Source organism: Sceloporus occidentalis, unplaced genomic scaffold (assembly GCF_023333645.1).
Source record: "Sceloporus occidentalis isolate IW3139 unplaced genomic scaffold, rSceOcc1.0.p SCAF_14, whole genome shotgun sequence".
NCBI classification, from domain to species: Eukaryota; Metazoa; Chordata; class Lepidosauria; order Squamata; family Phrynosomatidae; genus Sceloporus; species Sceloporus occidentalis.
In genome coordinates, this window is record NW_028316994.1 from 3,520,605 (window position 1) to 3,537,301 (window position 16,697).

General features: G+C 40.6%; 1 protein-coding gene across 1 annotated transcript; it reads right to left on the minus strand.

Moving 5' to 3' along the window:
* Positions 1–861: 861 nt before the first annotated feature.
* Positions 862–15,671, minus strand: LOC149303576 (sulfotransferase 1C2-like). Its single transcript, XM_089479735.1, has 8 exons — positions 15,606–15,671; positions 11,767–11,941; positions 11,166–11,294; positions 10,524–10,621; positions 10,065–10,191; positions 8,741–8,835; positions 7,571–7,751; positions 862–3,959 (listed from the first exon to the last, which is right to left on the minus strand). The coding sequence occupies exons 2-8, from the start codon at positions 11,939–11,941 to the stop codon at positions 3,835–3,837; spliced, it is 930 nt and encodes a 309-aa protein (XP_089335861.1). The 5' UTR covers positions 15,606–15,671; the 3' UTR covers positions 862–3,834.
* Between the last annotated feature and the right edge of the window lie 1,026 nt (positions 15,672–16,697).

Genomic DNA, 16,697 nt, shown 5'->3' on the forward strand with positions numbered 1-16,697 from the left:
TGTACATCCACACCTCCAAGTCCGCGGACTTGAGATTCACAGATTTCAAAATCCACAGAGGGGCAACCGCCATTAATGCCAATGGGGTGTGTGCCTATCGCACGCGCTCCACATACACATGCCCCATTCCAGCCTATGGGGCTTGACCCTTACACTCAAGATAGTAAGAGCCAAGATTACATAAGCTTTCTAGTGGCTGAAGTTAATACTGCATGGTCTTCTGGGAGATAATAGCCAAAGTAGTGCGTGTGGTGGAATAATTGAGACATGCCATCCTACTACTCCTCATACAAAGCTATTCCAGTGTATTTTCCACTACAAGAGCCCAGATTCAATTTCATAGATGCATCCATGGACTGCACTGCAATGGTGGCTGGGACCAAAGAAAGAAAGGTGGGACAAAAAATGCCAGATTATATCAAAAATACCATCATGCAGTGTGATGTAGTGATTGGGTTTAGCTAGGCTGAGAGTTGGGAGATCTGGGGGGTCATTCACACTGCATTTTAGCCCAAATTCAAAACGAATTAAACGTGGGTAGTTACCACTGGTGTCGGTTTTTGCACACCCGATCCGAGGCAAATCCCCCTCAGCGTGGGTTTTTCTAAAGTGGGGCTTTCCCGTTTCTTTTTGGAAATCCTGGTTCAAACAAATGTGAACTTGTCCCTGGTCATGATCGTGTCAAGTTCAGGGGGAGGGATAAGGGTCGGAGGGTGGACAGTGGGCGGAACATGCCTCCCTTCTCGCACCAGTTGTTCTATAAGCGGCATTTTTTGTGTGACAGATTATGCTAATGCTTATGCTACTGGACTGATACATACTGAGAATGTGTGAATACTTGTGGATGCATAACCTATACTCAGGATAAGAGGCTACTGTTAGGACAGAACTCAGAAAAATGAAATTATTTCCAATTGGCAAAGGGGTCAGGCTAGTCTACATTTTATCACTCTGTCTGTTTAACCTGTATGCAGAAAGCATCATAGGACTATTACACAAGGAAAATCGGGGGAAGCGGGGGGTTAAACTGTCATTATCCCATGAAAGTCATTTATTATTTATTTACTTATTTACGGTATTTATACCCCACCCTTCAGTCCTAAAGGCTCTCAGAGAGGCTTACAATTATTATTGTAATTAGACGGTTCCCTGCCCTCAGGCTTACAATCTAAAAAGACACGACACAAAAGGAGAAGAGAATGGTGGTGGTCATGGGGATCAGGTCCAGCAGTTCTTCACTCCCTCTGAGGCCTGGACCAAGGCAGATGGACTGGAGGGAGGGCTCTTCTTAATCTTAAATTGTGTGATTGTGCTGAAGATTTTCACATGATGTTGCAATTAAAGAGGACTTATCCTGGCAATAACAAGGTAATAACCAGCAACAAATCATTCATGGGGAAATCTGCTACTTATATCAAAGATTAGAGTAAAGCTGAAGAAAGAAATGAAATGGTCATCATACCAAAATGTGAGATGAAGAACATCTCAACAGAATTTAGACAATGTGAGAAACAAATTTGCTTTATTAAGCATAATAAACCAGGAACCAGAATAGCTATGGACATATAATCAAGGACAAATGCAGAAAGACACTGTGGCCAAAAATAAAGAGAGGAAACAATGAATGCCAGAAGAAACACTTCAAGTAGTAAGACAAGAAGCAAAAGAAAAGGAAGATAGCAATGGAACCAGAACAATGAAGGCAGCTGTTCAGCAACTAGTGCATATGGATAAAGAGAATTACTGTAATAAACAATTCAGAGAAATAGAAGACAACAACAAAAAAAGGAAAAACAAGAGGCCTCTTCTACAAGATGCAAAAACTCAAAGGGAAATTCAAACCAAGGATGGGGATGCTCTAGGATCAGAAGAGGAATATACTAAATGATCAAGATGCAATAAAAAGATGGTGAAAGCAATACACAGAAGAGCTATATAAAAGAGATGAAAAAGGGAATGACACACGAAATGAAGAACTATATGAAGATGAACCCCAAATTTTGGAAAGTGAGGTGGAAGCAGCACTCAAGAAACTGGAAAGAATAAATCGCCAAGACAATATTCCAATTGAAGTGCTTCAAACCATACCAACAGACTAAATTCTATTGTTAATCAAAATATGCCAACAAGTATGAAAAACAAAACAGTGGCCAACAGATTCTCATTTTTTCTCCTCCCCCCACCCCAAAATATACTACTTTACCTCATCCTGTGGCTTTAGTGACACAGACTAAGGCATTATTGGTCACATATACTGACATAGATGGAGAAATGAATCTTGGTGACAGATGCGACCCCTTTTTGTGTGTCTTCCTGTTGATCGCAGGTTTCCACTGCCAGTAATAGGAACTTGCAAAAAGAGATAAAGGGCAAGATAAACAGTGAACCTTAGGGAGGGAGGAGTTGGCTCAGCAATGCAGCTTTTAGGCCATTTAATCTTTTATCTGGATGCTAAGGATCTGATTTTCTCTGGGGGTGTTTAATGAAATAATGGTGAAATTCCTGTCTTATTTCAACTGTGAGGATCACATTCAGTTACTAAGCTACTGCAAAATATTAATTTTAGTTGACTGTGATGAAAAAGCAGGGTGGTGGTGTTTCTGATGAAACAGAATCCATTGAAGACAAGCTGACTAAGATGTATTTACTAACAAAAGTCCTGTGTTTCTAACTGGCAGATAATTGCTCACAGTAAGCATGCTTTTTGCTCTTTATCAAGATAACTTTATATTGACTAATCTGTAAAGAGATTTTCCATTCTTAAAGTCATTGGTTACACTAGTGATATTTTCTATCATTTTGCATACTTTTTAAATTGAAAAACAAATGTAAACAAGGCCTTTATTAAAGGAAAAGCTAATTGTCTGCAACACTGGAGGAACAAAAATTATGTTTAATGTGAAGAGAAGAAAGTTAAGAGAATGAAATCAGTGTAGAAAGAGGGGAGAAATCACAAACAAGACAGAAAGAGAACTGTGGCTGATAAAACAAGGAGAGACACTGGGAAGAGAGCAGCTGCTCATCAAAACTTCACATCATGTGCTTCACCGCTTCTGCCTTTTAAGTGACAAGTGTAACCCAAGAGCCTTATTACATGAGAAAAGAAATCTGAAACAGAACAGGAGGGCAGCTGCTTTCTGTGTGTGTCTTCACATGATGTTGCATCAGTTCCATTCTCTTTCTATAAGTGTGTCTTTTGTCTTGCTGAAAATATCCATTTGACAAAAGCCACACTTTTATGACCACCTCCCTCAGGAAGAAGAACAGAAGTGCTACGACGTCATGTGGAGAGGCACAGAGAAAGCCGCTGCTCTCCTACTCCATTTAGGATTTCTTTTCTCATACATAAAGGCTCCAAACTCTGTCAGCTCCTCTTTGCACCAACCTATTTGTATTTAATTTAGGCCGGTCTTCAGACAAAACATGCAACCTATTATTCATAATCAAAGCTTTACCATTTTAGTACAACATGCCAGAATTTGTGGACTGCATACATAAAGTTTTCCAGAGCTTTGACGTCGAAGGGTTTCATGGCTGGTGTCCATAGTTTTCTGTGGGTTTTCCAGGCTATGTGGGCGCGTTCTGGAAGAATTAATTCCTGACGTTTTGCCTGCATCTGTGGCTGGCATCTTCAGAGGGGCAGGCAAAACATCAGGAATTAATTCTTCCAGAATGTGGCCACAAAACCCAGAAAACTACCTTCCAGTGCTCTTCAGTCTCATTGTGAGAAAACAGAATCCAGAAGAGAAGAATGAACACACATGCACACAAAATGCAGCTTTTTCCTTGCTTGTTGATTCAGTGGACATTTCACTGAAATTCTTCCTGAGAAACTCAACATTGCATTCCTAACTGGCTGCGGAAGGTCAAGCCATTGCTCTGTAGTTTCTGTGCAAAGATATCATCCAGCCGTTCACTTTGAGCCACAGTGAAGTGCTGCTTCCAGTCCCCTACTATGCCTGCAGAGAGAGAAAACAAGCCACAAAATAGTTTATTCAGATTTTCTATGCTTTTCCCTCTGCTGTTCCAGTTAAGTGAATTTCAAATGTCCTATCTTGAGGAAAAAAAGATTTCTGCCACAGAATCTCAGTGGTATTGCAAGGTATTCCAGGAAGTATCCTGGGATAAAGCATTCTATGTACAGTCATCCCTTGTAATTTGTGGACTTGGAGTCCATGGTCTTGCTTTTCGTGATGGCAGGGCGGGGAAGGATTAAAATGGTGTATGCGCCTGTGCAACAGTCACACTCAGGAGCATGGGCCCATTATAATCAATGAGATTTGAATATATGCTAATTTCAATTTTTGCGGGGGTGGTGGTGGTGGTGGTCCCGAATGGATTGCCCATGAAAACGGAGGGACAACTGTATTATCAAACATCAGTTTGGTCTGTTAGGGCTTGTTGACCTTCTTAAAGTAGGATTGGGATCTATCTTCTAGAGCACACACTCAGTGTTCGTGTGCCTGTGTCAGGAGGTGCATATGCTTTTTTCCTGCCTTAATATAGCGATGGGATATGTAGTAGTGATCATATGTTTTAGAAATGTGAGATTCAACACAGAGGCTAAAATAAGCCATGAAAGGAGATTAACTTGCTGCCACATTGTCATTTGTAAAAAAGTGTCTGGCTATAACAAAGAGAGGGGAGTGGTGCTGGAAAGGAAAGAGAAATGCGTTTATTAATTTTAACTTGTAATAATTGAACCTGTCTGAAGTTTGAATTTCTGTGAAGTTTAATTATATGATTGTAACACTGGTTGATCAGTTCTGACAATGAAAGTCACTTGACTGGTTCTATGGTTTCTTAATAAAAGTTTCAGAGATTTTTTTACTACAGAGACTGCGTTTCTGAATTTTTGTATCCTGCTGAATGTGACAAAGTGCAAATTTCATGAGGAGCTTGGATTGCTTCCCCATAAGTTCTGCTGAGGCACTGGTTTTCTACAATCAGCCTAAAACAGATTTTAATGTTATCACTTCTGTGCATGAGTCTAGAGGTAGCTTTTACTGTACACTTCTTTCACAGAATTTTATTGGAAGGATGACCAGACAATGTCATCATCCATTTGTAACTATCTTGCATCTTTTGTCTCTTTTCTTTACTTTTTTTTATCACAAATACCAGTCAGGAAGAAGGAATTGCTGCTGTACAAGGAATTCTGACTGTACTCATAAGAATCATGCATTTAGAAGCACTATGTGACACTTAATACTCATATACCAGCATTAAAAAATATTTCACACTATATTCTGACCCTAATGAGTATTTAAATGCATTGAGATTTAGCATTAGGGATATAGTTAGGGTCAGGTCATTGAGATGTCCATAAATAATAGTTTAGTCTGATGTACATTAAACAAGCTATTGCTCTGCAGAAATACTGAGGCTTCTATTGTGCAGTGGGTGCCTTATTTATGAAAATTCACATAGCGTTCAAAGGACAGCATCTTCAATTTGTAAGCCTCCAAATCTTTTCCTCTGCTTCTGTCTTTTTCTTGTAAGGAACAAAAAAATTCCTGTTAGAGAGGGAAAGAGGGAATTGGAAGTATAATCCGATGCAATACGAACGCAATCATGGGGTTTAACGTTATTGCGTGATAGACCGCCACATGCAAATTCGGGCAATGGGAAGCCAGTTCGAATGCGTATTCATGTAATTGCGCGAAACTAGCGACTAAGTGAATGTGTTCTGGCCCCACTTTCTTTTCATTCGAATTTAAGAGAAATTCTTCCTGTTTGATAAATTCCTATATCCTGCACAATAGCTTTGGATTGGTAGTATTAGGAATTCTTCCTTTGGAACCACAGCAGGAAAAACCTTTCCCAACAGAGAAATTAACCTTATTGTCTGCTGCAATCTACAGGTATGGTTTGTGTGTTTTTAAAAGCACATCATTAATGTACAGTCTTGCAAAATAGCTGGCAGTCTACTGATATCCCTAAGCTCACTCTCAGAATTGAAAGTAAATATTCCAGTTTTTGCTCTCTATGCCTCAACAAATTCTGACTACCATCTAATGGAACAAATAGAGAATGAGTCTGTAATCTCCACTACACTGTCATACTCTTCCATCAATTTAATAACCTTGCATTGTTCCATGTTTGGCCATACTACTTTTCTAACAGAGCACATATATATAAGCAGGAAAAATGCTTCTGGGCATGTAAAGATAGCAGTTCTTGTCTTCCCAAAAAAGTACAGCGTGTACATAATAAACACTTACAAGACTCAGGTGTGCATGTCAGGCCACCATTTTAAGGAGCGTGAACATCAGCACTTCTGCTTATTTCCAGCCTTGGAAGACTTGCTCTTTTGGAGTTGCAGCTCCCAGATTCTGGAAGTTGTCATTCCCAAAAGGCATTTATATTTATTCCATTATTTTCAAAATGGAAACACCAGCTGCTGCCACACTGTAGAATTAATGTAGTTTGACACTGCTTTAACTGCCATGGCTCCATTTTATGGAATCCTGGGATTTGTAGTTTGGTGTGGCACCAGAGCTCTCTGACAGAGAAGGTTAAATTTCTCACAAAAACAGAAATCTCCAAATTCCATAGCATTGGGACATGCAGTTAAAGTGGTATCAAACATAATTCTGCATTGTAGATGCAGCCACTGTCCCTAAACTCCAGTTTTCACTCTGAAATGACTTTTAAAATTTTTAAAAGTCCTTCCAACAACATGTCCAAACATTCTAAGGAGCAAACCAGCTTGAAGGGGAAGCATCAAGCCGCCCCAAACAAAGACAGATTGGGGCTGTGGCAACTGCACGCCATGGCCCCACTCTGTCGTTTTGCTGATGCAAAAAGAAGAGGCACAAAGCTGCACCTTTTTGCGCTGGCAAAACATCAGCTTTTCCGCTGCCACCACAGTTTTTTAATGCTCCTGCTGAGTCTAAATGCAGTACCGCCAGAGCACCGGAAAGCTGCCCCATGTGGTCAGGTGGGTGGTTTCGTGATGGCTTCAGGACATGCGTCATCTAAACAACACATCCCAAAGCTTTTGGGAAGCTGCTGCAAAGGGGCCATCTGTGTCACCCCTAAATCTGACTGCATCTGCCTTGATTGTTCTTTCACTGAGGTCATTCAGATGTTGTTCTTCTTTTTTAGCACAACTATTCAAATAATCTCAAGCAATCTGGGTTTGTTATTCACACTATGGAATCACATCTATGCATATCTCTGCAAGTTCCGTTGCTCACACACAACAGCAGTTGAATAAAAATGGAGTCGATGCGAATGTATTCGAAACACATTCAAGGCATGCTGAGTTCTATCCTAGGTCTGTTCATATTGGTTATTCACACTGCTGACGATGCAAATCTTTTTTGAAAACTCAAGAAAAAACCCAGTATCAATTATCCTGCATTAAGTGGGGTTTTTTTGGCAGCCTCCCCAAACTTAATTGGGTGCATTCGGGATGCATGTGAACAATGGAGATTCAGCCCAGATTCAGTCTGGATTATTTTCACCGTCTGAATAACCTCTGAGGGGTTTCTCCCAGCAGCCCTACTAGGCTTTCTTCCTACTAACTCTTCTGACTACAAGTTGGCTCTGCTTTGGTACCCACCTTTTCTCATGAAGGGTGATACATCTTGGTCCATGATGAAACCAGGCAAGGTGCTGTAATTTGCCATTGGGTTTGTTTTCATGCTCTCAAATGCTGTGTGCTGTACAATCTGCTTCAGAACTGGATCTGGGAGCTGGATTCCAAGGAACTGGGCTACCTTCTGGATTTCTCGGGATGGATCCTAAAAGATAGAATGGGGATTATTCTGATTAATTGTGCATTTCTTATTTGATTGGGCTGCTATAGGCAGATGATGGAGAGGCTTGTTTGCTCTAGTGCCTAAAGAGAAAGTACTATTTCATTTGCTGCCCTCAGACAGAATAACCTGCTGGAAAATATAAAATAGCTAAAAACACTGCATTTTAAACAGCATTAAAGGCATATCTCTTCTGGCAGGCCTACCCAGTCAGTTTTAAATCATGACTTTTTAATAGATATATTTTAAAGAAGGTATTACTTGAGAATATTTTAATGGCTTCATAATATTATATTATTGTATTTTTATAATGTTTTTTTAAGTTATGCTTTTATTTTAACATGCTGTACCCCGCCTTGAAGACAGGCGGGAAAGAAATAAAATGTATTGTTATTATTATTAGAAACAAAGTGTGGAAACTGGAAATAGGCAGATTTTGTCTTAACGTAAGATAATGAACCTTCTTTGGTCTCAGGGTTTGAAGGTGGGACCCAAGGCCAAAAGACCAGTCTATTTTAGCTTACTCTTGTGAAGTATTGATCAAAATGTTGGGTTGGGATTTGGGAGATTTGGATTTCAGACTGAGCCCTGAAACTGACTGGGTGACCTTAAGGTAGTCACACTCTCTCAGCCTCACCTATCCTAAAGAGTTTATATATAAAAAAGTATGAGGATGAGTCATGCACACCTCCTTGATCTCCCAGGAGGAGAGGTGAGATACAAATATAACTAATAAAAATATATATTTTTTAAAAAACTAAGCCTCAGTAGAAGCATTTCAACCTCTTAGGTTGGAGGTTCAAACAATTGTTATGAACACCCCTCCAGAAGACAGGAACAAGTGGATGCATGTTCTTAAAAGATGCTTGTAATCTAGAATCACAGGTACCCTTACAACTTCAGGTCCCACTAATGTGTCTTTCCCCACATCTTCCAAATTTAAGCCTAGCCTGTCAGTACAATAAATTACTTACCTCTTTCATATCTTCATAAAAAAGATATAGGATGGGATGGCGGTCTTTGGCCTCCCACCAGCCACAAACATGGTCAAGCCAAGAGCCCCAGGCAACTGCAGAGGAGAATAAAAGGAAGGAATGAGGCACAGCAACTTGATCTGAGTTTCATCCAGCATCTCCAACAAATACCCAACAGACTGAAGATGGTGGAGATAGAAAGAACACAGTAAGGCATTTTGCAAATTCAAAGTTGTCTTGCCCTATATGAGCTTCTGGTGATCCTTTTCACCTGTGGCACCATTCCCCAACCAGGTGCTTTCCAGGTGTGGACTATAATAGTTCAGGAGGGCACCAGGATGAGGAAGTCTGCTATGCAGGGATGGTTAAGCTAAATGTTGAGCCCATACAGACAGACCAAAATAAAACTGCTTTGGGTTACTTTGGAGGTATGCTGTTTAAATGATAAGAGGACAGAAGCTGTGCCAAAGCCATGCTCCAGTCCTAAGGACTAGAGTGCAGCTTTGGTGCAGCTTCCTGGATTCTTAAGATATGTGTGTCATTTAAAAAGCATGCCCCCAAAGTGACCCAAAGCAGCTTTATTTTGGCCTGTCTGTATGGGCCCTGTTAACTCCAAATTGCCTGGGGATTGAGCACAAAGGTCCTGGTTTTATTACACCTAGTACTTGGATGCTGTAGGCTATATTTCAGAGGAAGGAACTGGCAAAATCACCTTTTAAGTATTTCTTGCCTAAGGACTTTATCAGACACAGGTAAATTGGAGGCAAATTGGTTAAGCCCCGGGCAGAAATGGGATTTAAAAGTCTGCAAAACACCTGCAAAAGAGGTTTGTTTTTCAGATGTGTTGATGTCAATGAGAAATAACGTGACATTAATCTGAACGGAAAGTCGACAAAACCCCCTCTTTTTTTTGGAAGTTCCCCAAAAGTAAAAAGGAACAGGTTTTGTCAATTTTCTTTTTGGATTAATGTTGCGTTATTTCCCATTGATGCCAGCGTTGCCTGGAAAAGTACCCATTTTTGTGGGTTGCTTTCACTTTAAATCCAGTTTCTGTACGGGATCCATCCCGTGTGATAAAGTCCTAACCCCCCCAAAAAAAAACATTAAAACAAAACAAAACCCTGGGTAACTTGGCCAAGTCACACACTCTCAGCCACAGATGATGTTAATGGCAAACCTCCTCTGAAGAAACTTTCCATGAAACCTCTGTGATAGGTTCTCCTTAGGACTGCCATAAATAAAAAATGATTGGGAGTCATGCGACAACAAATGACAGACAGTAATATACTGAAATGAAACAAAGATTTTCCTAGCCTCTATTCACCTTGCCCAGTAAGGAAATTCTCCAGAAACTGGTCCCAGGTGCCTGGCTCTGGCATCCCCTGGTTCATGCGATGGAAGTGGAAGTAGGAAACAGCATTGTCCTTAGCATTTCTGGCCACATAAATCATCTACAGAAAGAACAGAGAACCCATGAGTCTGACTGCGAAAACCTTCATTCATACAGTTAGTTCTGCACTGCAGAGTTCCTCCTGTTTCCACCAGAGTTTAATACCTTCAAGGAAATTCTGTACCACATCCTAAAAATGCCCAAAACTGAGGTCGGCAGTTAAAAATACTAAACATTTCATTCTTTATATGATCAAGGGAAACCTCTCCTTTGGTTATGTTCCAGATTTTCCAGGCTTGAGCCAAGGAACTGAAAAAGTTACTGAGACTAAACCTTGGCTCAAACTAAGCCTTGTCTGTTCATGGTCAGTCTCCCCCGAGTATTCCTCCTGACCTTGCAATTCTGCGCCCAGAAGGAAGGTGGCACAAGCTGAACTGGGAGGTGAGTTTTGATTGTTCGTGGAGAGGGCATTGCTTCTGCCTCATCCAAGCCTGCAACACCAAAGAGGGACAGAGGGATGAATGAGTCAATCACAGGTCCTTCTGTATGTGTTTCAGCACATCAGGCTCTCTTGTCCATTCTGTCATCTCCAAACCACTGTGTCAGGATTCTTTTTGAACACTTGCAGATTTGGGGCAAAAGATATGCACAATGAAATGAAATACAAGGTTTGCTTTAATATGAAGCGACTTACATGCATTTCTGTACACAGAAAGGTGCTTCTTCACTCTTTTCTTTTATTTGCATTACTTTCATCATCACCTGTCAGTTTTAAAAGTAATGCAATATTTTCCAGAAGTACGTACAAAAATATTTCCATAAATATGAAGGCAACAGGTCTCATCCAGCCTCAGATTCTATTGAGACAAGGCAGTTTGGCATCATAAGGATGCAACCCCTTCTGAACAGGGAAATTCCAGTACCAAAGGATTCTATCATCAATTTTGCCACATCCACAAGTTCAACATTACACTAAAAAACCCATTTCCCCTCTTTCTCCCCCATCAAGTTTCTGAAAAAGTCTCTGTTACTCACCTTTGGGTATGGGAGGCGGAGGAAACAGGTCTATGAAGGGGATTCGGGAGTAGATAGGGGCCCGAGAACATTTTTGTGAGTCACCTCCATGCTGAATCATGTCCACAATTTCCTGAATCCAAGTGGTCCCTATTAAGATGGGATTAGATGTGAAATGCCATAACCTATTTGGTGACCCTCATGACGTTATCAGACAAGGGAAATTGGAAGTATAATCCAGTGGCAATCCGAACGCAATCATGGGGTTTAACGTTATTGCGTGATAGACTACCACACACAAATTCGGGCAATGGGAAGTCAGTCCGAACGCAACCATGGGGTTTCACGTTATTGCCAGAGGTAATCACATGCAAATTCAGGCCATGGCATGCTATTTTCAGGCAATGGGAAGCCAGTTCGAACGCAATTCGCATTCACGTAAATTCGCTAAACTAGCAAATTCATGTAAATGCGTTCTGGCCCCACTTTCTTTTCATTCAAAATTAAGAGAAATTCCTCACGTGTGATAACGTCCTCAGTCTCCTAAGATCCATATAACCCACCAATTTCTATCCCCCCCCCCCACTACTATGCCGGTTCATTTCATTTACTCCTCATTTACCTGCTTTGGGATAAGTGGAAATGAGAAGGTCATCAGGCCGGGCTTTGAAGGCCCATAGGGCATCCCAGTTCTCTGCCACATCATTGGTTAAAGAGACTCCTTCAACTTCCACCAGTGTTGCACGTTTGATTAACTCAGCGGGCCAGGTTTCCAACTGAGATTCAACACCCATCATCTAGCAGGGAAGGAAAGGGGATAGGATAAGACAATTGGGATAGGCCAGAAAATGTTGCAGAGCTCTTAATCCAGCCAGCCAATCAGCCATGCCTTTTGCTAGAAGACTCCATTCTACGCTTTCTCCTCCAGCATCCTTTCCCAACAACAGATTATTAGGGGTCTGGGCATATTCAGTCCTTGGTCTGCCTTCCCAGTTTTTTTCTCCTCTAAAATCTTTTTGCACTTCTGTTAACCTTGAAGTTCCAAAGCTTTTCAAATTCCTGCTGTGCATGTGTGTCGAATGGCAAATAGGTAAAGAATATGCTATCAGAATACAGTCAGACTTGGTATCCATAGATTCCTTATCCACAGATTCAACCATCCACAGCTTGAAAATATTTTTTAAAATGTATGAATCCTCAAAAGCAAACCTTGATTTTGCCATTTTATATAATGGGCACCATTTTACTACACCACTTTATTTAATGGGACTAGAGCATCCATGGATTTGGTATCCACAGGGGATTCTGCAACCAAACCTCACTGGATACCAAGGGCTTACTGTTTAATAAAGGTGGGAACCAGTGCCCCTCCAGATGTTCTTACAACTTTAATAGCTATAAACCTTACTTTGTCCCTCCTTATCTAGGGCTCATTCCCATTGGCAGTATAACTGGATTTCTGATCTGGCTTCACTGCGTGTCAGAAATCGATTCACTGTGCGTCAGACAGCCAGTTCCCTTGCCTCATGACATTAAATACAATTTGTTGGAAAACAATTAAAATAGTCTGTCTACCTACCTGTCAATTTCACTCCCTTCTTGAGCTGTGAATATTCTTTTCTTTCCTTTGTCTGTCTCTTGCTTTCTGAGGTTTGCTATTCAGTCCAAGCCGATGCTTGGCAAGGTGTGTAGATTTTTAATAGCAGGGTGGGGTGTATTCCCGGATGAACTTGCTTGCACGCTAGGCACTCTGTCAGGAAGAACACCCCCTAAGTTCCCTGTATGACCTTCCTAATGATGTGAGAATCTAAAACATCTTTGTGTGATTGTAATACACACACACACACACACACACACACATTGTGTGTGTTATCTACTGCCATAGAAAATCATGTTTAAACTCTATATTCAACTTCAGATGGTAGTATGTATTTATCAGAGCCCAGCACTGTTACTTGTTTTGGACTGCATCTTTCCATATCTTGGAGTTATAGCCCCCAGAATAACTTGTCCAAGCTCTGGCATTGCTTCATTTGTTTCAAAAGATGACATGCCAGCCTGGCTGCCTTTTTGGATACATCTGCTTATTCTGTGCATGAAGGCCTGAACATTTATCTCACAGTCTTGCCCTGATACACTGCTGGCAGTCAGTCCCAAGCCCACCATAGACAATGTATGGTTTTGAAGAATTTCCTAGGTAGAAAATTCCTAAGACCTTATCAGGTCGTTTAGAGTACTATAAGGAAAAGAATAATTACACAGTAACTATATATCTATATGGTGTCACGTATTGTTGTTGTTAGCTGCCCTCAAGTTGGTTCCAACTTATAGTGACCCCGTGGATGAGACATCTCCAAGAATCCCTATCCTCCACTGTCCTGCCCAGATCCTGCAAGCCCTTGCCCACAACTCCCCTGGATTGAGTCTATCCATCTGGTTTGAGGTCTTCCTTTCTTTCTTCTACCTTCTTCCTTTCCTAGCATAATTGTTTTTTCTAATGATCTGTGCCTTCTCATTATGTGGCCAAAGTACGATAGTCTCAACTTGATCATCTTTGCTTCCAGTGAGAGTCCTGGTCTGATCTTTTCAAGAATCCATTTATTTGTCTTCTTAGCTGTCCATGGATTCCTAAGTACTCTTCTCCAGCACCACATTTCAAATGAGTTGATTTTCTTTCTGTTTGCTTTTTTCACTGTCCAGCTCTCACATCCATACATGGTAATGGGGAACACAATGGCCTGAACGATTCTGACTTTAGTGCTCTGTTGTTTGCCTTTGATCTTCAGTATCTTTTCCAGTTCTTTCATAGTTGCCCTTCCTATTCCTAGTCTTCTTATTTCTTTACTGCAGTCTCCATTCTGGTTAATGTTTGATCCTAGATATGGGAATTCTTTAACTATTTCAATTTCTTCTGCTGCTAGACTGAATTTGTGTATTTCTTCTGTGGTCATTATTTTTGTTTTCTTTATGTTCAGCATCAGACCTGCCTTTGCACTTTCATCTTTGACCTTCCTTATTAACTGTTCCAATTCCTGAATGTCTTCTGTTAATACAGTCGGCCCTTCTTATACACGGATTTTTTATACACGGATTCAAGCATCCATGGTTTGAAAATGTTCAAAAAAAGTATAAATTTCAATATCAAACCTTGATTTTCCATTTTTTATAAGGGACACCATTTTGCTATGTCATTATATATAATGGGACTTGAGCATCCACAGATTTTGTTATCCAGGGGGGATCTTGGATCCAAACCCCAGCGTATAATAAGGGTCCACTGTATTATGTTGTCATCTGCATATCTTTAGGTTGTTAAAGTTGCTTCCTCCTACCTTCACTCCTCCTTTTTCTGATTCTAATTCTGCTTTTCTTATGATGTTTTCAGCATATAAGTTAAACATGTAAGGTGATAGGATGCAGCCTTGGCTGACCTCTTTGTCTATTAGGAACTACTCTGTTTTCCTGAATTCTGTTCTGACGTATAGTCAAGTGAAAAACTCTGATTACGTGAAATAAGTCCAGTGCATTCTACTTCAACCTTTGCTTGAAGCATATCTGCTTCTGCTGGTCACTTTTTTATGAGACGCGATCATGTTCTTGCTATTATTATTGAGTTAATAATTTCACTTTAATTCCATATAAGCTTTCTCCCTTATTGGGAATACTGAAATCATAATACTGTCAATATTGCCCACATGGGTGGCTGAGATAGTGACACCTTTGCTCTCTCTTGGTTCAGTGTACACAAACTTTGTTTCATGCACAAAATTATTAAAAATATTATGTACAAAGTTACCTTCAGGCTATGTGTATAAGGTTTATATATGAAGCATAAATGAATTTCATGTTTAGATTTGGATCCCCTCCCCAAGATATGTCATTATGTATAGACAAATACAACAGGCCCTCTGTATCCACAGGTTCCTTATCCACAGATTCCACTCTCCACAACTTGAGTGTGTGTGTGTGTGTGTGTGTGTGTGTGTGTATATTAAAACAAACCTTGATTTTACCATTTTACATAAGGGACACCATTTTACTATACTATTGTATTTAATGTAACTTGAGCATCCACGGATTTTAGTATCCATTGGGGGTCCTGGAACCAAATGCCAGTGGATGCCAAGGGCCCACTTTATTCCAAAATCCCAAACACCTCTAATCCCAAGCATTTCATATAAGGGAGACTCAACCTGTATGTACTTAAAGCAGGATTTTTCTCACCTTATTTTCCTTGTGCAGTAGTTTTCTACATGAGAGACATTTTTACTTAGCATTCTATAGAACAATTGTTGGGACAAGTTTAGAACAATTGACAGTAGTACCTAAAGGAACTGTTACTCCTATTAGTTTGTTGTTGCTGCTGCTGCTGTTTCTTTGTATGCTTTTGGCCCATTCCTGTATACTTCAGCAAAAATCCTGTTTGGTCTTTGCAGGGGTAAACACATAAATTGGACTTACCGTGAAGTGTGTCTCTCTAGTCGGACAGTGAGTGGAACAGAAAGCAAATAGTTAACTCCTCTTCTGGCAGGACCAAATGAGAAAAATTCTGTCATTCCCGGAAAATAGGAAACTCTATATCTTTCCCAGACAAAAGCAATCTCAGGATTTGACTTCAGGATAGAATTTCGCTATGAACAAACCACTTGTGAATAATGTTGCTCAACAACAGAACAGCAGTAATAGGAGGGGAAAGGAAAAGACAAAACGAAGGAGTACCTAGTACTGAACAGAATTGCACAGAAAGATACTAAGAGCACCCTCCCCAATCTGGTTATGCTGTTTGAGTGTGGGTGAGCCTGTCTGCTCCAATCCCTGCTGAACAGAAGGACACTTCACAGTTCATAATGACTTTCGGTTCTCTATCCACAGTGAAGAGGAAGCTGTGGGGCAGAGCGCAAAGGCATATCCAAAAACAACATTCCCAAGAGGATGGCAAAAAGAAGAATACTGTACTTCCCTGGTTGCAGCAAGCCAGATGTACATATGAAAACTTGGACACAAGTGACCAAGCAACATTAGAAGTATGGTCGAGATACGGTAACAGTGAGGAAGAACAGACAAATAAGAGAGGCTGTAGCAATTTGCTTTTGTCTGAGCCATCTGAAAAAAGCAAGATTCCACCCTCTCCTCCCCCTCTCCCCCCACTGAGTTATCTGAGTGCAAACTACCTTTGCTTTTTAAAATCAGAGTGCATCTACACTGTAGAGATAATGCAGTTTGACACCACTTTAAGTGCTATAGCTCCATCTTATGTTTTACAAAGTCTTTAGCAAACGGCAGCCAAAAGATGTTTTAGCAGAAGCACATTTGACAATCCTATAGTTTCTTGAAACAGCAGAGCTCAGACATAGTCAACTGTTCTACTGAGAACTTTTAAGGGATGTATTGGTGACCACCAAATCCAAGGCAGATGATCCAAGGCATGGAACAGGCTGTTATAACTTTTTCTGGGAAACATTCCTGGTTATGACGTTCTTGGCTTTGGAGGCCCATAGGCACATTTGGACTTGCAAAAGAGTGTTATGGATGTCATGGGAAGGAAGAGGGTAT